We start from the raw sequence: 25,560 nt of genomic DNA, 5'->3' as shown, positions 1-25,560 counted from the left end.
TTTTTTGTAAAACAAACTTAATTACTAACAATTGTAGAATTAAATCCTACATGCAAAATGCGACATATTTTTGTATTTTTAATAATTTAACAAATAAACATGCACATACAAACATACAAATAGTTACACAAAACATCACAAAAATATCACAAAAATTGCACACCAAGGAAAATTATTTTATTTTTTGAATTTTTTGGGAGTAATTCTCATATTGGGCAAAAATCACGTGCTTACACCAGGTTCATCTCTATTTTTTCAAGTTGAACAAGCCCTTCAGCAACTTCACCAGACCCATTTCTCCCTGTTTTCTTGACACTATCCTCTACTCTACCAGTCTCAAACAACCATTGCGCATGTGTTCTTTGGTTAAACTCACAAGAGTGGGTGAAGAATCAACCACTCCTTTACCCTTTACCCTCACAGCACTCCGAGCACCCTCACTCTCTTTTTCTTTCTCTTTTTTTTTTACCACCAACTTCTCTAGATTCTGTAGTCTCAACACCTGCTGTAGACCCTACCAGTACAAATCTAGTTTCCAAATTTGCAGCAACTTCATAAATTGTCTCAAGAGTAACTTTAGGATCAGAAGATACATGTTCAGTTTAGGAAGAACCAATTTCTTTCCCCTCAGCAGAAGACTTAAATGAATCTTCAGATTTCTGGGATTCCTCCTCCTTACTCGCCTTCAATTGTTCTTTAATTTTCTCAATTTGCTCTCCACCAGCAACTATCTTGTGATCCATCTGTTTTACTTTTTTCTTAGAGGTTGGGGTTTTGGAAGGAGTGATAGTGGGTGAGAAAGTGGTTTTATTATGGTGGTGATGAAGGGTTTTCAGAAGTGTTAGATATTTCTAATCAAACTGAATGTCAGTTTTGAAAAGATGTTAGAGTCTATCCTTAATCTATGTAGTTTAATTCGGTTAGGAGTCTTTGAACGGAACTGGTTCACTTGTAACAGATATGTTCAAAAGAACTTTAGAATTTGGTAGGACACTCATGATCCAAATATAGTTATTTTAAATTATGCAGAGTATAGAAAACATACCTATTTATCTTGATAAACTAGGTTCTTCACTGAAATTCTCTCGTGTAAGTCTAAATTTGCCAAAACAGAGAAAATATCATTAGAGATTAATGAATTATTTTAACACATGGAACAGGAGTATACTATCAAAAGTACGAGACTGAGCAAAATTTAATCTACTTATACATAATTTACAGACTTTCTAACCAAATTTTTTTTTTTCAAATTTTTTTCATTTTTTTCGTTTAACTTTGAACTAGTCCTTTTAGGTGATCTTAATTATCCCTAATTTGAACACGTTCCTCTCAAAGTGATCTCTACTTAAGGATTTTGTGAAGATGTCAGCAATTTGTTTGTCAATAGCACAAAACTTCACAGTGATCAAGCCTTTCTCATAGTTGTCCCTCAAAAAATGGTGCCTACCATCTATATGCTTAGTTCTCTTATGATGAACTGGGTTCTTTGGCATACTAGTGGCACAAGTGTTATCACAAAATAGAGGGATGCAACCAACATCAATTTCAAAGTCCAATAATTGATGTTTGATCCACATCAATTGAGCACAACACGAAGCAACAACAACATACTCAGCTTCAGTAGTAGATAGGGCCACTGAATTTTGCTTTTTGGTAGCCCATGACACAAGACATGAACCAAGGAACTGTGCCATACCTGAGGTGCTCTTCCTATCCACAAGGAAACCTGCATAATCAGCGTCAGCATATCCCACGAGGTTAAAATTAATATCTTTTGGATACCAACAGCAAAGGTCAGTGGTGCCATTCAAATATCTCAATATTCTCTTGACATTAGTCAAATGGGACTCCTTTGGATTTGCCTAAAATCGAGCGCAAAGCCTACACTAAAAATAATATCAAGTCTGCTAGCAGTAAGATACAAAAGAGAACCAATCATTCCCCTATACAACTTCTGATCAACAGATGAACCAGGTTCATCTATATCCAATTTTGTGGCTGTTGCTATATGAGTATTAATTTCTTTTGATTCTTCCATTTCAAACCTTTTAAGCAACTCTTTCACATATTTCTACTGATGGATCATAGTTCCATTTGAGTTTTGTTTAATTTGTATGCCTAAAAAGAAACTCACCCATCATACTCATTTCAAATTCACTCCCTATTAGTTTAGCAAATTCCTTACTTAATTTATCAGTAGATGCTCCAAAGATTATGTCATCAACATATATCTGTACTACTAGAAGGTATGTACCTTTTTTCCTTTAAAAATAAAGTGTTATCAATTTTACCTCTCTTGTAGCCATGCTCAAGCAGAAATTTTGATAATATTTCATACCATGCTCTAGGAGCCTGTTTGAGCCCATAAAATTCTTTATCAAATTTGTACACATAATCCGGACACTCCTTGCTTTCAAACCCTGGAGGTTGCTTGACAAACGCTTCTTCCTTTAAATAGCCATTGAGGACTCTTGACGTCCATCTAGTGAAGAGTAAATTCCATGTACGCAGCAAAGGCTATGAGGAGTCTTATTGCTTCCAACCTTGCAACTGGAGCAAAGGTCTCATCATAGTCTATGCCCTCCTCTTGGCTATATCCTTGAACCACTAATCTTGCCTTGTTCCTTGTAACAGTTCCATATTCATCAAGTTTGTTTCTGAAGACCCATTTTGTGCCAATTACTGATCTGTCCTTGGGTCTTGGAACCAGATGCCAAACTTGTCTCCTTTCAAATTGGTTGTGTTCATCTTGCATTGCATTTACCCAGTCTAGATCCTGCAAAGCCTCAACAACATTTTTTGGTTCAATAAGAGATAAGAAAACATCAAAGCACAAAGATTATTTAATGAAGATCTAGTTTTAATTCCTAAGGTTGGATCAGTAATTATGTTCTCAATGGGATGAGAACTTTGGTACTTGTAAGGTTTCACAACCAATTGGTTTCCTCTTGATGTTTCTCCAACGGTTTGTTGTCGAGGAACATGCTCATGGACAGGTTCTATCGAGGTATTAGTTCAGTTCCTCTTTGTTCAGTTCCCCATGTCAGATTGCCCTGAATAGAAGAACATGTTCCATCACCTGTTCCTTCTTCTGGTGTAGCTTCAGCCTGGGTTGTGATTTCATTTAAATTCTTACCAGCCCAATTGCTTCATCTTCATGTTCCCGTCTCTCAAAAAAATATTTTAGTTTCATCAAAAACCATATGTACACTTTCTTCTACACATATAGTTCTTTTGTTGTATACCTTATAAGCTTTACTATGTGAAGAATATCCCAAGAATACTCCCTCATCACTTTTTGGATCAAACTTACTTAGGGAGTCTTTACCATTATTGTGCACAAAGCACTTGCATTCAAATGCCCTAAGATGGGATATATTAGGTTTTCTCCCTTTAAGTAACTCATAGGGAGTCTTCTCTACAAGAGGTCTAGTCATGCACCTATTGATAATGTAGTATGCAATATTAACAGCTTCTGCCTAGAAACTATTGGGCAGTTTACTAGAAAGAAGCATAGTCCTAGCCATATCTTCAAGTGTCCTATTCTTTGTTTCAACTACTCCATTTTGTTGTGGAGTCCTAGGAGCAGAAAAATTATGATTTATGCCATGCACATCACAAAATTCAACAAACTTAGCATTTTCAAATTCAGTTCCATGATCAGATCTAATTGATGCAAGTTGATTACCTAGTTGTTTCTGAGTGTTTCTAACAAAAGAAGTAAACATGTCAAATGCTTCATCTTTTATGTTAAAAATAATGTCTAAGTAAACCTAGAGTAATCATCAACAAGCACCATCACATATCTTTTACCACCTCTGCTTAATATTCTCATGGGACCACAGAGATCCATATGGACCAGTTCTATCGTTCTGGTGGTGCTTACCACTTTCTTGCATTTAAAAGAGGATCTTACCTGTTTTCCCCTTGCACAAGCCTCACAAACTTTGTCTTCTTTAAGCTTGATGTTAGGCAGTCCTATCACCAGGTCCTTGGAGACTAATTTGTTGAGTTGACTCAGACTTGTAAGTCCAAGTCTCTTGTGCCACAGGAGGGGATCATTGTCCAACACACTTAAGCAAGTGAGTTTATTTTCTCAGAGTATGGACAAGTCTACAATATAAATATTGTTTACTCTTTTTCACTGTAAAACAATCTTGTCAGTGGTAAGATTTATCACAAAATATTTGGTAGAGGTAAATTCTACCAAGTTACCTCTATCATACAGTTGTGATACACTGATTAGACTGTATTTCAAGCCATCTATCAAGTAGACATTCTCAATGGAGTGAGAGTCTGTCTTACCTACCTTTCCAACCCCAATGATCTCACCTTTCTTTTCATTTCCAAAAGAGACATTTCCTCCTTTGAGGTCCTCAAGCGAAAGGAACTGGTTCTTGCTTCCTGTCGTGTGCTTTGAGCAACCACTATCCATGTACCATATTTGGCTGCTTCCCTTCACTTGGACCTACAAAAGGAAATCAGGGGTTAGTCTTAGGAACCCAAACTAGTTTGGGTCCCTTTCTATAGGCAAAAGGGTGAATTAGATTCTTTTTGGCCCATCCTGGCAGCCTATTTTTCCCTTGAATAAATATTTTGTTCTTTTGACTAGCCTTTTCTTTTGCAGTACATTCACTTTTATAGTGATCAGTTTTACCACAGTGAGTGCAAATTTTGTTCTCAGGAAGTGTGATGTACTTGCTTTTGGGATCCCACTTAGGTGCAGGGGTCCCATAGCCAAGTCCTATCTTATTGCTACTATGGTGTTCTTGTAGCCATGAAAGTGCATCAGAGGACCTATTCCATTTACAGGTTCTGTCTAGCTCGTGCTTAACCTTGCTTAGATCCTCCTTTAGGACTCTTATCTGTTCATCTCTTTTGTACAACTCATCTTTTATTTTTCCTAGGTTTTCTTCTAAAGTGAGTTATATGTGATCAACTTTCTTTTTACCTGTTCCTAATTTCAGTTTTAAATTTTCAGATCTAAGCTCTAGGACACTGGTATCAAGTTCAAGAACCTAGTTCTTTAACTCAGCATTTTTACTATCACTTTCACTAGCCCTAAGTTCTAGATTTTTGTACATAGCTTTCAAAGTCACACACTCCTTAGACAACTATTTTTTTTCATTGTTTAGATCCTCAGATTCATCAATGAAATCCAAGAGTAACTCAGATAGCCTTTCTTTAGACAAAAATTTAATCTTGTATTTTAGATGAATTACACTTACCTCAGATTCCTCGTCAGATTCTCCAATGCCCATAAGTGCTTGTTCATCTCCATCTTCATCCTATGAGTCCTCATCTGAGCTTTCTCCCCAGGCAGCAACCATAGCCTTTGTTGATCCTTTGTTCTTCTTGGGATGAACATGTTTCTTCTTCCTATTTCTGCGTTCAGCTCGTTCCTTTTTCTATTTAATTTTTCATTGAGGGCAGTTTTTGATGTGGTGAGCAGTCTTCCCACACTTGTAATATACCTCATTGGTTTGCTTTTCAGGAACCCTTGATTTGCTGTAGTTTCCACTTTTGGAAGGACCTTTTCCTCTCATTAGGTATTTCTTGAAGTCCTTTGTGATCATGATCATTTCATCCTCATCTAGATCAACACCTTCAGTGATTCTGAGTGCCAGGCTCCTTTCCTTCTTGGGTGCATCCATCTTCATGATTTTCCTTCTAAGTTCATAAATAGTGAGATTTCCAATTAGATCATCTAACTTAAGAGTGGCGATGTTCTTTGGTTCCTGAATAACAGTGATTTTGCTTTCCCAAGAGACTGGCAGAACCCTTGTCAAAATCTTCTTAACTTTATCTTCTTCAAGAATAACCCTTCCAAGAGACTTAAGTACATTTGTCAATGTGGTAAACCTTGTATACATCTCCCAGATGGTTTACCCTTCATTCATGGTGAAATTCCCATATTCAGAATACAAACAGTATTCCTCTGGACCTCTTCACTTGAGGTGTTCTTTCATGAGCCACTTGCAAAGTGTTCCTCTTGAATTCTACTATACTCGTCAGGACCAAGTCCACACACAAGCCATTTCTTGGACTTAGCATTCTTCTCCCATTTCCTCAAGTCCTCAACATTGCAGTCAGCTCTCGTTTTTGGCATATTTACTCCTTTAGAATTCTTCTTCATGATAGCCAGGGGACCATCAGTGATAATGTCCCATAGCTCATTGTCTTCTTCAATGATGTGATCTCTCATCATGTTTTTCCACCAAGAGTAGTAGTGTCCATTAAAGAGTGAAGGCCTAGCAGTGGATTGCCCTTCCTAGTTTCCAGGTGGTGCATTCATCTTGATATGTTCCTAAGGTATTAGCCTCTTCAAGGATAACCTGCTCTGATACCAATTGATATTTTAACTTCAATACCACACAAGATGGGGGTGATTTGTGTGGTGTCCAATTTTTCGCTTAAACTGATTATGGAAGGACCTGGTTCTTCTAAGTGTTCATTAACCTACTATTGCAGAAATAGTAAATGCGGAAAATAAGGAACATAACTATTTTACGTGGAAAACACCTGGCTTAAAAGGTGAAAAAAGTATGACCTACTTCTCAGTAGGATTTTCCTAAACTCTTCACTAAATCATTGAGCCAAAAACTGCATTTACAAAACACTTTTGTAAACCTAGGATTAACTCTAATCCCTTTGTGACAAACAACCTCTAACTGTTGCGACAACTTCAAATTAACTCTGAGTACCTATTACAATTGCCTCTATATAAAGCCAAAAAGTACAATATGAAAACACCTAATACAATTGAACTAGAATAAAAGACAGACACTTGAAACTGGTTCTTCTATCTGGTTCATGTAGCTTCAGGTTTGCACCCTTGAATCACACGCGAACTGCTTGCAAAAAGCCTTGCTATTTTGCTCTCAATTCACGTTTAACTTCTGCGTTGTGCATTACCTATAAAAGAGAACAACATTGATATTTATAGAGTTAGTAAATAAAGATTAACTAGAGTCCTAATGCTACTCTTCTTTGGTGGAAGAGTTCTAGTTGATTTCAACTTCTAACTCCTTCCCTATCTTGGATAATTTTCTCTTTGATTAAGGAGTCCTTCTCCTAATTAATTATACAACCTTTTCGATCAGGAGATATCAATTATACCAAGTTAAGCTTATCTCTTTCACGTGCATCCCATATGCTCGAATCCACCCGTTGCTCGAATCTGCCCGTATCTATGCACACAGGGGATGGACCTGGTTCATGCCTGAGCTTCCTTTATCAATTTCAAAACAAACCTTCACTTGGGCCAACAAGAAATATAAGGCTAGACTTGTTATTAGGGGTTTTAACTAAAAGATAGACATTGACTACTTTGGTACTTATTCTCCAGTGGTACTTATTCTCTCGTGACTAAAATAGCAACTGTTAGAAATCTTATTGCCTTAGCCGTTATCCATAATTTAGTGATACATCAAATGGATGTTAAGATGACTTTTCTTAATGGTGATTTAGAGGAAGAGATCTATATGACTCAACCTGAGGGTTTCGTGATCCAAGGACAAGAGAATAAAGTATGCAAATTGAGAAAGTCTCTATTGGTCTTAAACATGCACCTAAGCAATGGTAATGCATCTGATAAAAAGTTTAATAGCACACTAGTGGATAATGGATTTGTGGTTAATGCATCTGATATTTGTATTTTTTCTAAGATGGTAGGATAAAATTGTGTGATTATATGTCTTTATGTAAATGACATGTTAATCCTTGGCCCTAATGCGCATATTTTAAATGAGACTAAGAAGTTGTTGTCTTCTAAATTTGAAATGAAAGATCTTGGAGAGAAGCAGATGTAATTTAGGACTAAAATTAAAAGAACTGCTAATGGATTTTTATTGTCTCAGTCTCATTACATTGAAAAAATATTAAAAAGATTTGATTGTTTTGATGTAGCTCATGTGAGAACTCCTTATGATCCTAGCATACACTTGTGAAAAAATAAAGAATCTAGTGTTTCTCAAACTGAATATGCTAAGATAATTGGAGTGTAATATTTCTCATGATATTATATACGGCCTGATATTGCTTATGTTGTTAGTAGATTGAGTAGATATACCCACAACCCCAGTAGTAAACACTGGAATGCTCGTCATCGTTTACTAAGGTATTTGAGAGGTATTATGAATTGGTGTTTGCATTTTAATAAATTTTCTGCTGTTTAAAAAGGCTTTTGTGATGCAAACATGGTTATTAACAATGATGAAATTAGCTCCAAAAGAAGCTATGTTTTTACTTTGGATGTAGGTGCTATTTCGTAGAAGTCTTCAAAACAGACTTGTATAGCACATTCGACTATGAAATCTGAATTTATTGCTCTTCAGTTAGCAGGGCAAGAAGCTGAATGGCTGAGAAACTTATTGGCAAACGTGTCTTTATGAGGGGCAAATTTCACTAGTTTCTTTACATTGTGACTCACTAGCGTCAATTGGAATTGCCAAGAATAGTGTGTACGATAAAAAAAGAAGATATATCCGCATTAGACGTGGTACGATGGAACAATTATTAAAACATATTATTATTTTCTTGGAATATGTAAGATACGAAAGAAATTTGGCAGATACTTTAACCAAGGGTTTGGCAAGTAGAGTTATCCTTGAAATGTCAAGAGGAATGAGGCTAAAGCCCATGGATTGAGGAAGTATGGTGGATACCCGTCTGTGGTCAAACGAAGCCATATGAGACTTCAATATGCACTACATTTCTTATCCCTATGACGTGTAGTAGTGCTTTATAAGGTTGAGCCTATTTTGCTCTTAATGATTCCATAGCCTTAAGGTGGTCTAAATGTTGATAGACTTGATGGAATCACCTACGTGAGTGTAAATGTGCGGTTACCTTTTATGAAAGACTTGGGATGTTTTTCTAGAGCACTCATGAGACCTTAGGTGTGTGCATGACCATAAAAGCACTTTGTTAGTATCAAAGATTAAGGATATAGTATGTGTTATGGGGGTCTCAACTCATGTCCATTTAGTTCAAGAGTACTTCACTTTGTGGATATTAGTCGTTACCTCATTTCACTACATGTCAATTCAAATCGAAAGATATTGACACTTAAGTACATGTTCCTTCCATTTGCCCAAAAAATTTTCTTATTCTTTATCTTTGCATTAGTGGAGGATTGTTGGTATTATTCCTCTTTAGGCGATATACTCTAATTTGATAATGCAAAGAATAAAGAACTTCTAATCCACAACTAATCTATAGTTAATTCTCATACCTCTCCATCATTAATTTTTGTAATATATCCAGATTGTATATATATGCAGAGTGGGAGAATGAAATTACTACTTCATTTCACATTCATTCATACGACGGTTTCTTAATTAGATTTCGTTTGTGAAAAGATATTATCTTGTAAGAAAGTTTGAAGTTACTGTCTTTATGACAATTTTGTTATTAAGACAAAAATAATGTTACATAACTTTAACTCCCATTTGATTCTTACATTTTTCTGATGAAAGAAACCGTTGACGATGTGCCTATATAAGCATCAGCATTTGTGAACTAAATAACCAACCAAAAATATAATTCTCTCATCCTCTCAAAAGAATAATCTTCTTCCTATTTTTCTTGGGCAATTCCTTTTTGCAAACTCCAAACTTCTAATCACGAGTGTACGTGTTTGGAAGTACTGTGTAACCTTGGGGAGCAACCGATCTTAACGATTTGCATCCATTCGGACTGAAATCTCTTTTAAGGCATTGGCTTCCCACGATACAGTATTTATTCGATAGGTTATTTCTATTTTTTTTTTGTTCTGGGTCAGTATTATCAACTATTTTTTCTAACAATTTTAACACCGGCATTATTAATACGAGTTTAACTATATCGATCCTTCAATGGTATAAAGATTTTAACATGATCAATTACTTATTTTCACACGTATAAATTTCAATATTTCTGCAAAGTTATGTGCTTAATGCTATAATATGTCTATACCACTATCAATGTAAACTCCTTGAACAAACCCATATAATATTATGTCGCGCCGCTGGATTTCTCCATGATTACGTCGTTTTACGTCCTCAGTTTTGTATTATCCTCCTAATCCTCCTTTAAATAGTTCATTTCTGTAGTTGCATGGTAGTGTTACGAGACATGGCACTATGACAAGCCGTTGGAGCTCTAACACGTGGAATTTATCTGTCTGTTTGATTCTCTTTCTTGTGGTTTTACACCATTGGTTAAGATGCAGACAAACTTACTTGTATTTAATACTCCTAAATGACAAAGCTGCTTGGTTTTTTTATTGGTTCATTTTCATGCAATGAATTTAGCAGGTCTCTACCTGAATAATTAAAATGGCATACACACACATCAAATAATTATTTATTGCAGCAATTATTATTCACTCATTGCCTAGGTTTTCTTGAAAAGTTCACATTATTAAACCAATTTATTTATGTGATCCAAAAGCTCAAGAGCAGTTACATTATTAAAAACAAAGTTTCAGTTCCTTGGCCTTAATTTGGTTACTTCTTCAGGTTTCGACAACACTTGGACGAAGTACTAATAGCATTATAAATTCTTTGACCAAGTTTTTGAGAAATAAAAAAAAAATTCAATTTTCCCATTTTCAAAATCAAAAAACCAAAATGGAACGCAAAGATAGATCTGAGTAGTTATTGTTGGCCCAAGCAAAGTTTGTTTTGATGATTGACAAAGGAACTCAAGCATAAACCAGGTTCATTCACAGTGTACACAAACACAGACTGATTCAAGCATAAGGGATGCACGTGAAGGAGATAAGCTTAAGTTGTTATATCTGATATCTCATGATTGAAAAGGTTGCATAAATGATAAGGAGAAGAACTCTTTACTCGAAGAGAACTTTATCCAAGATAAGAGAAAAGTTAGAAGTTAAAGATAACTAGAACTCTTCCACCAAGAAAGAGTATATTATTGGAACTCTAGTTATTTCCTAGTGAGTTGAGAGCAAAATAGCAAGACATTTTGCAAGCAATTCTTGTGTGATTCAAGTGTGCGAACCTGAAGTTACAAGAACCAGATAAAAGAACCAGTTCCAAGTGTCTATCTTTTATTCGAATTCAATTGTAGTAGGTGTTCTCAATTTGTACCTTTCATCTTTATCTAGAAGCAATTGTATTAGGTACTCTGAGTATTCAAGTTAGAATTAACTTGAAGTTATCGCAACAGTTAAAGGCAGATTGCCACAACGGGATTAGAGGTAATTCTTAGGTTTACAAAGAGTTTTTGTAAATACTGTTTTGGTTTAGTGATATAGTGAAGTATTGGGAAAAATCCTACTGAGTAGTAGGTCGTGGTTTTTTCCCCACCTTTTGAGTCGGTTGTTTTCCACGTAAAAATACTTGTGTTCTTTACTTTTCACATTTAGTATTTTCGCAATAGTAGTTTAAGGAACACATAAAAAAACCAGGTCTTTTTATAATCTATGCACTCAAAAATTGAACACCACATAAATCATCCCTCTTGTATGACATTGAAGTACAAAACATCATTTACACGTGCATGAGCATGTACAAAAATACCATAACCTGAAATAGAGTTTGGAGTAGTTCCAAATGAGGCCACAGATAATGGCTAAGTGCCTAACCTATATACTAGTCTTTTTTCATTTTTATTGTAACCTACATATTTTATAGCCTATGATTGAAAGTTGGGGGCGGAGCAGTCATTTTAATTCTTCTAAAAAATTTAGCTTATAAAAGTTGCTTTTTTGAGCCCACCGCAGCAATGGTCCGGAAAAGCAGAGGCTGTATTTAGTATTTACTTTGTAAATATAAAAGTGCTACTACTATTTTTTAAGAGAAAAATACAAAATTAGTTGGTCTGTCGAAATTAATTATATTTGCTAGTTTATATATATATATATATATATATATATATATATAAAATATATACATTTTACCGGTTATTAATTTTGGGACTGGCTAAAATATGTATTTCTCATTTTTAACATTCTTTTTAGTATTCTAACGATTAACGACTTTACCTATCTACTTAATCGGATCGGCAATTAATGAGGGTTAGTAAAATCTACAGCGTATAGTTGAATTGCAAGTTATTGTCATTAGTGGGAGGAAAATTAAGGATTAGAGTGTTAAGAAAGGTATATTGTTTAGTTTTGCACATGGTGGTACAAGTTCAATCACTTGTCACCTTGCCCGTTTCGCATGGCACATGAATTTTGTACTCCTTTAACGTTGTAAGTTGTATTTATAGGTAGCATGTGCGTCATCCTATATCTTTTATAGAGATCTATATTTTTAGCTGCTCTCAAAAATAATAATCGACAAAATATATATTTTTTGGCTAGAAAATATAATTAATTTCGGCTGACCGATTAATTTTGTATTTTGCCCCGGATCCAGAAGTTTGTGCATTGAATGTACGTTATTCCCTTTCATTTGCTAGTCTTAGATATAGGGCCTTCCAAAGTAGGGATGTTTACACAAATAGCCGGTCATATTTGTTATTTACTTTTTTTAGCCATATATATTGATTATACACAATTACACATATATAGTACATAAATTATGTATACAATATACTTTCACCGGCTACTTTTAGTTTAAAAAGTTAGGCGATCGGCTATTTGAGTTAATTCTTCTCTAAAGTACGAGTGTCTACTGGGCCTAGTCGGGTTGGCCCGGTCCATTAAGGATGAGCATGCCAATCCCAGTTCGGGTCTGGGCCAGGCTATCTTAATGGGCTGAGTTGAGCAATCTCTGTCCATTAAGGTTATATTCAGGCTAAGGTGGAAGGACTAACCCAATTTTTATAGATTTAGGTATGCTTCCGTCTCTAGTTTATGTTCTTGATGATTTGACATGATAGTTATTGAGGAAGATGATAGTCCTCATCTTAAAGTGTTTTGGTTCTAATATTATCTTTGACTGTTCAATAATTAAATAAAACTATATAACAATCACAATTATCACAGCAGCACCATTCATCTTCTTTAAAAAAAAATATGTACTAAACTTGTAGTCATTCTTTCCCCAATCTGATTGGATCTAGTGGCTATATTTACTTACTTTTATAATGTATTTATTGTTTTTGAATTGCTTGGTTCTGGCTGGATCAAATTTGTTGGATGTTAACAATTTGGGCTTTTGTTTTCACTTTTAGTCCACACTAGAAATTATTTACATTCAGTAGCCGAAAAGTATATAAAATTTATATAATTTTTGTATATAACATACGGAATGTATATGTATACAAAAAATATACATTTTTCGGCTATTATTTTGAGAGCGGCTATACAATGTCATTTTCCCTTCCAATTTTAGTTTAGTTTATGTAGTAAGTTGTGCTGTGGGCACTTAAAGAAAGGTCATGAACAAACATATTTTGGAAAGTAGTAAGTTTCTCCAATAGGTTTTAAGCTTAGAGTTGTCTAGATTCAGACATACAGTTATATTTGGAAATTCACCAGCAGAAAGTCTGTTGATGGAGAAAGGTGTCAAATGCTAGGAATTTAACTTCTCATGGTATAGTTGATATCCTTTATCCAATCTCTACATGCAATTGAAATTAAAAGTAATAGAAAAAAAAACTTGGACTCTCATATCGTCTTTGTCTTCTGATGTTTACCAAGCTTTGAGCGCCGTTGCTTAAACAAGTGCAGATAAAGGTTGAGCCATAGAAAAGGGTAGACCAGAAGCAGAACCTGAAGTTGAAAGAAAAATGATAAAGTACTGCTTATGTCTACAACAAAATAATGAAGTAATATATTTCTTTTGGGGAATAAATAAGAATCATTCTAATTATGTGCTTAAGGGGCATCCCGGTGCATTAAGCTCCCGCTAAACGCGGGGTCCGAGGAAGGGCCGGACCACAAGGGTCTATTGTACGCAGCCTTACCCTGCATTTCTGCAAGAGGTTGTTTTCACGGCTCGAACTCGTGACCTCCTGGTCACATGACAACAACTTTACCAGTTACGGCCAAGGCTCCCCTTCATTTACATGCCTAAGATGATGCCCAAAACATTTACAAGGGTTCAGCATTTTGCATAAGGAAGTTCAATCCATCTATATATGCAAGTAGGAAAACTCTCTTTATAGGCATTACTCAAACCAACTCCGGGCATAAGATTCACATGAATGATACAACAATATCAGCTACAAAGAATGATCCACTCGCGACATTGGTACATAGGATTTGAAGTCAAGTTGGTTTACTTTGTTTTAAATATTTTATACAGAGTAAGCGCCAAAAGTTTCGCCTCAAGAAATGGAGAGAATCTGATGCAAAAGTAAAGCTCAAGCAGATTGGTATGGTGGCAAAAGCCACAGTAAGCTTTCGTCGTTAAAGATGTTTTTTTCTATAGTTTGCAAAACTATGGCATATCGAGATATGAACAGCTGAGCAACTAAAGATCATTGCAGCTGAAAAGTATATAACAACACTAAGTAAATTCGAATAGATTGGATGCTGAACTCGTTTGCTTTTAGACATAATCAGGTCCTCAATTTTCGAAGTAATGACAAGCCTAACGCTCAGTTTCCTTTTGAATTGAAGAGAACAAAATAGACCACTGCATACAGGTTTCAGCAAAAATTGATCTTTGTTTCAGGACATCAGAACGTACCTTAACGAAGTTACAATAACTGAAAGGGAGACTATCTGCATACAAGTTTTTCCTTTTTATGAATGGAAGTGCTTGGTACATAAGCCACACTGCATTGAAATGAAGTCCAAGCTTTTCAGATTTGCACAGACTCGACAAAGGTGACCACAAACAAATGAAATGATATACAACAATATGAATGCGATGCATTAGTTTCAACAAACTTGTTAACTTACTTTCACCAGGTCCTAGTCCAACGGGATACAGTAGAATGAAAGCAGTGTACCTAACGGGCAAAAAATAAATTTAAGACCAAGTAAATATCCCAATAATATACTCTTTCCTGAGTAACTAGATGCATTATTTTCTGAAAGAGGATCAAACCTGAGGTAAGTGATAAAGTAGGGTGGATTTCCAGTGCAACTCAAAGCATAATGTGAGTATCTGATCACCTGCGTGGAGGAACAGGTCCATATAATTGTTTACTGCTTAGAATCACATTTTGAGCTCGAAATTTTGAGGTGTCAAGTAACCTAAATTACATTCATGTTTTTGTCAATTTTTCACGTTTCCGTATAAGCTACCTTAGGATAGCTTTTGCCCAAAGGTGAGGTTTAGCAATTCAATCTCAATAAACTTCCCATACAGCTACAAGTACTTTTTATACTTTTCCTAAAATTACATTCTTGTGCGCTAAAACACAAAAATTACTATCTTGGTGTAACCGGTAAAGTTGTTGTAATGTGGCCAGGAGGTCACAAATTTGAGCCATGGAAATAGACTCTTGTGGAAATGCAGAGTAAAGCTATGTATAATAAACCCTTGTGGTCCGGCCTTTCCCCGAACCCCGCGCATAGGGTGAGCTTAGTGCACCAGGCTACCGTTTTTGTGCACTAAAACACAACAACTTAATATGGGATAAAGTGGACACAGTTTCTTTGAATCACGTACTATTTTGGTAACTAATTGCATAGAAAGGTATTGAGAATAGTCCAGTTTATCACAAAGCATTGCCAAATCCATTCAATCACTAAGTCACCAACCTAATACTCTATAAGTTGTAGGACTATAGGAGTGAAGACTAAAGCTAAAACAATGAGCCTTCATTATCAGATATGAAAAATCTTATAGCATTGTTAGTTCTCTGGTCTAATAACAAAGTGATAACCGCTAAAACTTCATGATTTCTCTGTAGATTTATTTCTTCTTTTCTATTCTATTACCAATTTTCTTGGGTCAGAATTTAGAATGTAAACTTAAAGAGTTATTTCTTAATAACTCGTGTCGAGGGTCTACTGGTAACAACGTCTCTATATTCACTGTAGGGGTAAGGTCTGCGTACTATCTACCTTTCCCAGATCCCACTTGTGGGACTATAATGAGTTTGTTGTTGTTGTAAACTTACGAGCTATTTCACATACTAAATATAGCCTTAAATCTTCGGCCCACTCCATATATATCTCCAACAATTAATAGATGTGGTCCATCATATTTATATCAAGCATAAATACAGTTGCCTGGTAGTCCACTCTGTGTGCTCACTTTCTTCAAAAGTCCACAGGGAGCTGCTCTTTACCACAGTACAAATAATTTCTTCTTCTTTCTGCCACTCCTTTCAATAGGAGTAAGTTCTAAAGTTTTCGCATGCGAGGGTATGTTTCACACCGGTACTTCCTCAAGATGGTTTAAGATTCTAAATATACGAATCGACCAAATTAAAAAAAGGGAAAAAGAAAGTGAGAGTAACATGTAAGGAAAACAAAGAGAGGAAAACTAACTCACTTCACTTAAGCTCCAAGCTAAAAATGTTATGAACACGGAAGGCGATTCTTGGACCTGCAAGAAGTAAAACAGACCACAAATACTTCACACTCAAGTTCTTTGTGTTCACACCAAATTGTACACAGACCAGAAACCAGGACAACAAAAAGACTTCATATCTTTATTAAGCTTCCAAAAATCTTGTTATTGCACCAATAATTAGTTCCATGATGATACTATTTGAAGAGTTTAAGTTATGTACATCGTCAGTGTAAAGGATCTTTTACACTATCTGGTCACACAATGGATATTTATATGTATACCTCCTTAAAATGTGAAATTTGTAATCACTACTAGAAAAGAGCGAAAATCGTCCAGAAAAACCGACTGAAATCAGTTGGTATATGAGAAAAATTGGCATATTTTCGATCGATTTTAATATGCCGAGATAAGCCTAGTCGGTAATCAATAATGACCTAAGTCGGTAGCCATTTCCGACTGAAGGTGGTTGGTTTGTTCAACTAAAAATTGACCACCTCATGTGACACATTATCTAGGAAAAATAAACATACCGATCGAAATCGGTTGGTATACTAAAAAGTCCTTTTTTTTTTATTAGCGACCGTTATATGTCAATAAAATAAATATAATTTTTTTTAAAAAATATAATTTTCCGACCAATCTTGGTCGAAATATTAAAATATAATAGAGTAGAAAAGTTATTTTCCAACCAACTTCGGTTGGTATTTTGAATTTATGGCTGGACATTGCAATTACTGACCGATGTCGGCCGGTAAATTTAAATTTCTGCTTTTTATAAAATGAACTTTCCGACCAACTTCGGTTGGTATGCCAAATGTATAATCGACTGTGCTCCTAATGGTGTAAAAATTTCTTATACGGGCTATGTATACAACTAAACTCCTATTTAAAAAATGCATATGATTTTACTATTTTTAGTAACTAGTGCATAAAAGTATGTGTGATTTGATTAGAAGAAGTAAAACCTCAACAATTGGACGAACAATTGCAAGCAAAAAATGAGTTCTTCCACTCCATTGCATCAAAGGAAGCACTGCTCCACTAGGAACAATCCCTTATATAACCCAAAAAAGAAAGTAATCAGAATATGAACTTTGCTACTTTTACAATACTGTCAAAAAAAAACCCATTAAAGTACTTTACCTATAGCTCCATGTACAACTTCCAAGAATGCACAACATTGCAACAAACCTTTAACACAAAGATCACATTTTTACCCAAACATATCATCAAAAACATCAAACGGGGAGAAATTTTTAACCAAAAAAAAATAAAAATGGAACTCACAAATTAATTCACCAGCAGAAGCATAAGTCCCAGTGACTGACTCAGTGGAAATAAAATTGCTCAAAATTCTGAAAAGTGCTACTGTCCTACATTTTGCATGTCATCAAATACAATATTAAAAACATTCTGAATTGTAATTTTATTTTTTTTTGGGGGGGGGGGGGTGAGGGGGAGGGAGAAATTTACCATCCAAGAAACTGAAGAGAATTGTAAGAGAAGAGATAAAGATTCTTCAGTTCAGCCATTGGAGACCACAAATTTACCATCAATTTTTTCTTCAGCAGCAATTAATACTACAAGAAAATGAGATCACAAATGTATGGTTTTAAGTTCTTGGAAGTTTAGACCAGTACCACTTATGGTCTTGGTTCCCAGCCCATAATGGACCTTTTGGGTAGAAATGGCATGGGTAGCCACTGTTTAAGCTGGTATTTACTTTTTATCCAGTATTATTAATGCTTAGCAATAGTAGCCACTAGTCTATTAAAATTAATATGAAAAAACTGTGTTACCCTTTCTTCTATCTCTTTTCCCAAACGGAAATGCAGTGTATTTATACTGTTTCATTTCCGCATCTAAGGTGCGCAATCGTGTATTCGGAACCTCACCTTTACCCATTGGTAAGGAAGGTCAACGAGAACACCTAATGGTACGAACTTCTATTAATGCTACTGAATGTTAAATGCCTTTGGTTATAGTCCTTGTTGATAAGCTAAACAAGCATGAAGAACATAAGGGAACGATTACAAAAGCAAAAGGAGAATGGGGAGAGGTTCCAGATTTTAAAAAAAAATTAAGATATGACGTTGTGAAAATAAGAAAAAGAGTGATGAGTAAACAGGAAATGCAATTCCTTCCCAGAAGTTAAGGACATGTAGTGCTGAAGTCCTAAAGTTAAATTCAAAAGTTAAGGACATGGTCCTGAACTTAGAGTTTCAAGTTCAAAAGTTAAGGAAATGTAGTCTTGAAGCCCTAAAGTTAAGTTCAATAGTTAAGGACACAAGTTCAAAAGTTAAGGACGGACAATCCTTAACTTACAGTTACCAGTTCTAAAGTTAAGGACAGACAGTCCTTAACTTACAGTTACAAGTTCAAAAGTTAAGGACATGCAGTCCTTAACTTACAGTTACAAGTTCAAAAGCTAAGGACAATAAGTCCTTAACATTGATTTCCAAGTTCAAAAGTTAAGGACACACAATCCTTAACTTATAGTTACACGTTCAAAATTTAAGGACAAGCAGTCCTTAACTTACAATTACAAGTTCAAAAGTTAAGGACAATAGGTCCTTAACTTTGACTTACAAGTTCAAAAGTTAAGGACGCTTGGTCTTGAAGTTTGAGTTCCAAGTTCAAAAGTTAAGGACATGTAGTCTTGAAGTCCTGAACTTAGAGTTCAAAGTTCAAAAGTTAAGGACATGTAGTTTTGAACTTAGAGTTACAAGTTCAAAAGTTAAGGACATGTAGTTGTGAAGTCCTGAACTTAGAGTTCCAAGTTCAAAAGTTAAGGACATGTAGTCCTGAAGTTAAGGACATGAGCAGGAGGGTATTTTCGTCCGGGCAGTTAAAGTTTATTAAAGCAATGGCTAAAGACTAATGACATTTTAAACGGTGGCTTAAAAGTAAATACATGTGTTATTAGTGGCCAACCGTGCACTTCCCCCACCTTTTGGGGTACATCGGGTATGGGCTCAATATTAGGTGGATTTACACTATTAGCAAGTTTTGTGGCTTTTTATTTAGAAGTTTGCCACTTTTTAACAATTAGACCAATGATCTGAAGTTCGAAATTCAAATCCAATATTCATGGGAAAATGATATTGTATAGCTGCTTTTAAGATAATAATCGAATATATATACAAAAAATATATAAATTTTAAATATTTTATGGCTACCGAACGTAAATAATTTCGACCGAAGTTAAAGTGATCTTTTCCCATAATATCATGGGTCTAAATCTTAATAAGTGGCCACTTCCAAATACAAAACCACAAGTGGCGACATAGTCTTCTAAAATAAGTTTATTTTGAAAAGTATTTTCTTAAAAGTGATTTTCGAAAAAATATTTTTGGTGAGAAGCAGTTTGTGTTTGGCGAATTAATTTAAAAAGCACTTTTGAGCAGTAATTAGTGTTTGATCAAGCTTTTAAAATGTGTGATTCTAAATGTATTTTTCTCAAAAGTGATTTTCAAAAAAGTGCTTTTTTTTGGGGGGGGGGAATTAATTCTTCTGCTTCTACTCAAGACACTTTTTTCTTCTAAAAGTGGTCAAACACTTTAATTTAAAAAAAAATATTTTTGATCGAGAAAAGCTTGGCCAAACAAGTTATTAATATTAGTACTATTCATTTAACACAAGGGGCTCGTTAAATTCTAGATGAGTTGCGTTTTACTTCTGAAACTACGAGTAATATATTGATGGTTTTATTCCCCAAAAAGGATATGAGTAGGTAACCTTTCATGAAATCCATCCTTAGTTTAATAGGGTGAAATAGAAACTCACACATTCTAGAGTTATTATGACTTTAACGTTGAGAAATTAGACATTTGAACTAATTCAACCTAACACTAATCTCTTTGCTTTATTGAATCATTTAAGGCTTGAAACATTAAAAGCAGTATAGCGTTCAATTTAGGACGGCCCAAGAAAGAAAGTCAATACTCCCTCCGGTCCATAATAACTGATCAGTTTACTTTTTTATTTTGGTCCAAAATAAGTGTCCGTTTATGTAATCAAGAAAAAATTCAATTTGTTTTAATCTTTACCTTATGTGCATATTTCTAAAAAGTTTTTTCACTCCTCACATTAAATTATTAAAATTAAATAGCAGCAACTGAAAAGTCATTCAAAGACTCGAGAACAACTACTTCAGCAATTGAGAAGTCATTCTCCATGGATATCAAAGTTGAGGAACAACTTTGAAACAATTCAAGACTTGAAGGAAATCAAAGTTGATGACTTCATTAAGATCAGGTAGTTGTTCTCCACCAACATGCTCATCCTCAAATTCCAAAGGAATGTTTAGATCAATTTGAAGTGGAGAAATTTGGTGTTTTTCCATTTTAGCCATGTTTAACAATAACCTAGAAATTGAACTTCCTTTTATAAGATAGTTTTGGTGGCAAAAATTGAAAAAATTGGCTCCAATTTGTTTTTTCAAAGACGTTCATAAAATTTAAGCAAAAGTTTCAAATTTTATTTTGAATAACGTAGTGATTTGAGAAGAGAAGTAAATGCCACTATAACTATGTGATCAATATTTAATTAAGGATAGTTTAGTCATACTAGGTATTTTTATATAGAATTTAGTATTTTATTAATGGGCGTGCCTAAAGTAAACTGGTCATTTATTGTGGACCGGAGGAAGTATAATTTTGTGACACATGTTTGGTTGGAGTAATTGCAAAAATTGGATTGTTTATAATTAGCAGTTCGATTTTCAATATGGATAAGAGTCATATTAACCACTGATAATAGGTGAATTTAACTATATTCAGGCCCTAAATAACCGCATTCTTGCATAGTTTTAATAATAAAAGTGATAACAAAATGCTCTTATTAGTGCTTTTCATGATTTGCAGGTTATATATGACTAGGGAAGGCTAGGGAGCACTTTTGGAGTCAAAAAAATGAAGAAAGAGAGGACAACCGTGAAATATCCCAAGTGAACCACGCAAAAACAGGCTGAAGAATCAGAAAAATGACTCTGCCGCAGTTCCACCGCGACCGCGGCAGAACCGCGGTGAAGGATGCTCGCGGACAGAAGGAGATTCAGAGGAGCTGTTTGGCCGCGGTTCCACCACGACCGCGGCAGAACCGCGGCAGGCGCAAGAAAAGTGCAGGGACTAAAGTGCAAACACGGAATTTTTAGCCCTAAAACCTATTTTAAACACTAGACTTCGCCCAAGAGAGGCATGTATTGATTTTTAGAGTATCTTGGCAAGAAAAACAATTGTGAGAGATCACCCAAAACATCTTTCTTCTTTTCTTTGATTTTGATTGCTAGTTTATGATGGATCTTATCTTAGTTTGTTTACCCATAGTTATGAGTAGCTAAATCTTTTGTCTAAGGTTTTGATGGAACCTATTGGGGGATGAACTTCTTGTTTATGTGAATACAAATTGCTAGTTTCAATCTTTATTTATTCAACTATGTTCTTGTTGTAGTTAATTGACAGGATCCTCAATTAGCTGTGCCTATTTAGTGTGCATAACTCGGGAGAGAGTGCATATTTAGGTTATTGTTGAATAACACCACTCCTAAAGTATAAGAGGAATCTATAACTGCGGGTTTAAAGGCGGGATTAGGGATAACGAAGCCTTGGGTGCAATCTTAAGTGAACTGTGTTAATTAAAGCTAGCTAGTGTATCTCGGGAGAGTGCAATAGTATATTACTGTGATTACTCGGGAGAGATTTATGGTAAAACGAGCGTTCATGATTGATAGAGAAGTGTTGGTACATTTGTATGAATCATAAAACAGAAGAGACTCCATCAATAGGGGAAATCTTTACCTTAGCTTTATCTCATCATTGTTTACAACTTTAGCGTTTTAGTTTACAGCCTGTTTAATTTACTTGCAATCTTAGTTACTAAAGAAACCATCAACTTGTGATTCAAATATTTGGGAAGCTGGTTCTGAAGAGTTTAGTGGGTCTAAAGATTGTGATTGATAGGTTAACTCTTTGTGGGATTCGACTCCGGACTTGTAAACCGGATTATATTTGCAACGACCGCATTGTCCTTTTTATAAGACATAGTTCGGCGTGATCAAGTTTTGGCGCCGTTGCCGGGGAGTTAACGGAATTATCAATTACCATTGATATAAATACAAAAATTCTTAGTGTAGGCAGTTTCTCTACACCCAATTTTTGATTGAAACTTTTGACGGTTGTTGACTTGTTTGCACATGTGTATGCCTAGAAATTCTACCAGGACTGGAGAACTACTTGAAGGACTCTCAGACCCTGAGAAAATATTCAGGGCATTGAACCGTGCCAACAGAAGACTTCAACCACCTCAACAAACAGACAAATTCGAAATTGACATGGGAGACGCAATCGACCCCAACGGAAACGGCAGGCATGAGCAAGTCAACTTGAATGTCAAAGAAGCGGCACCTCTAGTGCCCGAGGGTGCACTGTATGACTGGGCACATCCCACATCTGACAATTTGGCTACTGCCATAGTTGTGCCCGCAATACAAGCTGAGTCATTCCAGATCACAAATAACATGCTGCACTTGTTGCAAAACAAGGGACTCTTCTCTGGGACACAACTTGATGATCCTCAGCAACACCTGAAGAACTTCCTGTCAATCTGCAAGACCCAGAGGCAGCCCATTGTCACTCCAGAGGCTATCAGGCTATTATTGTTCCCATTCTCGGTGACAGGAGCTGCACAGGTTTGGCTAAACTCACTCCCCATAAATTCTATAGCAACGTGGGATGCGTTAGTTAAGCAGTTTCATAACAAGTTTCATCCACCCAACAAAACTGCCCAACAAATTGATGAGATCGTGAGCTTCAAGCAGAAACCGATGGAGACACTGCATGAAACATGGGGCAGGTTCAAAGGAATGTTGGTTATGTGTCCACATCATGGTATTCCAGAACAGATGTTGGGACAACGATTTTATATGGGACTGTCAGATGGGTTGAAGAATATTGTGGATGCCTCAGCTGGTGGGGCATTCCTGAGCAAGACATGGAGTGAAGGTCAGAGTTTACTAGATAAAATGGCACAGAATTTGGGATGGACATCCAGGAATGCACCCATCACTCCAGTGGTGCACTCAGTTCCTCTTGATCCTTCAAACACTATGGCTGAAAATATAGCGACTCTCCTGACACAAATGAGCATCCTCACCAAAAAGGTGGAGGAATCAGGGCAGAAGCAGCAGGTACACATAGTAGATACTACCAATGAGGGCCTGTGCACATCTTGTATTAGTCAGCCAATTGGTAATCCTTGGAATACAGAGCTTGATCATCATCATTAGCACCCTGAAGATATGAACTATGTTGCTAACTATGGGGGTCAGAGACAGGGAAATCAGAACTGGGGTCAGCAAACTCTGCAGCAGTACAGACCACCTCAACCACAATATAACTCCGGAAACATGGGAGGTATGAGACCCCCCAACAACATGGCACTATATCCTAGACCAGAGGGGTACAACAATCAACAGTAGGGGTACCACCCTCCTCAGCAGCAGCATGGTGGAAGACAGGATGATGGGTTTACTAGACTGGAAGCAATGATGCAGCAGGTTATTGGGTCCACTGCGAAGATAAACGAGAGAGTAGATGCACATGACGCAGCTATCAAAAATATTGAAGTGCAAGTGGGCCAAATTTCAATGTCTCTGAACAATCGTCCTCAAAGGACGCTACCTGCAGATACCCAAATCAATCCTAAAGATCAGGGCCCGAAGCAGCTGATGGCGGTGAGTCTCCGTAACGGCAGGGATCTCAACGAAGAGCAAGAGAGAGCTCGCGATAATATACAGGCTGAGACACTCATTCAGGTATCCATGGAGCTGGATGAATCCACAAGGTTGACAGATGTGACAGTCCAGCCTGCTCAGGAAGAAAAGAATACTCCGCAGGAGACCGAGAAAGTTGCTAAAGCAGTTGAAGAGCCGGTAGTGGAGATAGTAGCCGAGAAAGAAAAGTCCCAAGTGATTAGGAATAGATCCGGAGATTCCCGAATAGGGCAACCTTTCGAACTGCTGCTGAATCCATGGGTAGGCAAGAGACAACCTGGCGAACTGAAACATCTTAGTAGCCAGAGGAAAAGAAAGCAAAAGCGATTCCCATAGTAGCGGCGAGCGAAATGGGAGCAGCCTAAACCGTGAAAACGGGGTTAATCCCTCCTCCACCATTTCCACAGAGGTTAGCCAAGCATCAAAAGGAGGAGCATTACAAAAAGTTCTTTGAGATGCTCAAGCAAATTAAGGTAAATATTCCATTGATTGAAGCTTTAAAGGAGATGCCTGGATACGCAAAAATGATGAAAGACTTAATGTCCCGGAAATTTGATTTCCAAGACTTGGCTACGGTGACACTTACTCAGACGTGCAGTGCAGTGGTAACTAGACCTGTTGCTGAAAAGCTCTCTGATCCAGGGAGTTTTACTATTCCATGTACAATTGAAAACTTTGCTTTTGCGAAAGCACTCTGTGATTTAGGGGCCAGCATTAATCTTATGCCCCTGGTCATTTACAAGAGGTTGGGCATTGGGAGAGCTAGATCCACCTCTATATTGCTACAGCTAGCTGACAGGACTGTGAAGCGTCCATTTGGGATCCTGGATGATGTACTTATTCATGTGGGGAAATTCGTGTTCCCTGCAGATTTTGTAATATTGGATTGCAAGGTGGATGAAGAAATTCCTATCATCTTAGGAATACCTTTCTTGGCCACAGGGAGAGCTCTTATTGATTGTGAGACCGGGGAGCTTAAGATGAGGCTCAATGACGAAGAGATTATATTCAATGTGTAGAAATCTATGAGGCGCCCAAGTGAGTTCGCAAATTGCTCTCTTATTGATGCTGTGGATGTAATCGTACAGTCTGATGATGAAGTGTTGACGATTGAGGATCCCCTCGCTGCATGTTTGACGAATTTGGAGGAAGTGAATGGTGAGGACTTGGCAGAATGGGTGTTGGCATTGGAAGGTAGAGGGTTCTGGGATAGAGAACTAGAGTTCGAGCCCCTACACTTAGGAAAGAGAGAAACTCCTCCAGCTAAGCCATCCATTGAAGAACCACCGAAGCTAGAACTAAAGCCACTGCCAACCCACATCAGGTATGAATTTCTGGGACCCGACTCCACTCTACCTGTTATTATCTCATCTGGTTTGTTAGATGTGCAGGTCCAACAACTTCTACAGGTAT

The 25,560-nt window shown here is 36.4% G+C and overlaps 2 protein-coding genes across 2 annotated transcripts; one reads left to right on the top strand and one right to left on the bottom strand.

Moving 5' to 3' along the window:
• Nucleotides 1–13,351: 13,351 nt before the first annotated feature.
• LOC104220147 (uncharacterized) lies at nt 13,352–18,036 on the bottom strand. The gene is made up of 9 exons (XM_009770964.2): nt 17,850–18,036; nt 17,664–17,749; nt 17,520–17,567; nt 17,342–17,430; nt 16,356–16,409; nt 14,958–15,025; nt 14,810–14,859; nt 14,595–14,683; nt 13,352–13,672 (listed from the first exon to the last, which is right to left on the bottom strand). Exons 1-9 carry the CDS (start codon nt 17,927–17,929, stop codon nt 13,568–13,570), a joined length of 669 nt encoding a protein of 222 aa, XP_009769266.1. The 5' UTR covers nt 17,930–18,036; the 3' UTR covers nt 13,352–13,567.
• A 5,883-nt stretch (nt 18,037–23,919) lies between these two features.
• On the top strand, nt 23,920–25,166 carry LOC104220148 (uncharacterized). The gene is made up of 2 exons (XM_070162094.1): nt 23,920–24,408; nt 24,555–25,166. Exons 1-2 carry the CDS (start codon nt 23,920–23,922, stop codon nt 25,164–25,166), a joined length of 1,101 nt encoding a protein of 366 aa, XP_070018195.1.
• Nucleotides 25,167–25,560: the final 394 nt, after the last annotated feature.

The sequence above is a fragment of the Nicotiana sylvestris genome, chromosome 11, assembly GCF_000393655.2.
Source record: "Nicotiana sylvestris chromosome 11, ASM39365v2, whole genome shotgun sequence".
Lineage (NCBI taxonomy): Eukaryota > Viridiplantae > Streptophyta > Magnoliopsida > Solanales > Solanaceae > Nicotiana > Nicotiana sylvestris.
Note: the sequence above shows the minus strand (reverse complement) of the source record. Positions and strands in the feature narration are given on the sequence as shown.

Bases quoted from the DNA above. Each gene is read 5' to 3' on its own strand.
- LOC104220147 (XM_009770964.2), bottom strand. From the start codon at position 17,929: ATGGTAAATTTGTGGTCTCCAATGGCTGAACTGAAGAATCTTTATCTC. The intron at 17,431-17,519 runs GTAAAGTACTTT...GGGTTATATAAG, and splicing joins AGTTGTACATGGAGCTATAG to GGATTGTTCCTAGTGGAGCA. The intron at 15,026-16,355 runs GTGAGTTAGTTT...TCCTCCACGCAG, and splicing joins TAGCTTGGAGCTTAAGTGAA to GTGATCAGATACTCACATTA.
- LOC104220148 (XM_070162094.1), top strand. From the start codon at position 23,920: ATGATGCAGCAGGTTATTGGGTCCACTGCGAAGATAAACGAGAGAGTA. The intron at 24,409-24,554 runs GTAGGCAAGAGA...CCATTTCCACAG, and splicing joins AACTGCTGCTGAATCCATGG to AGGTTAGCCAAGCATCAAAA.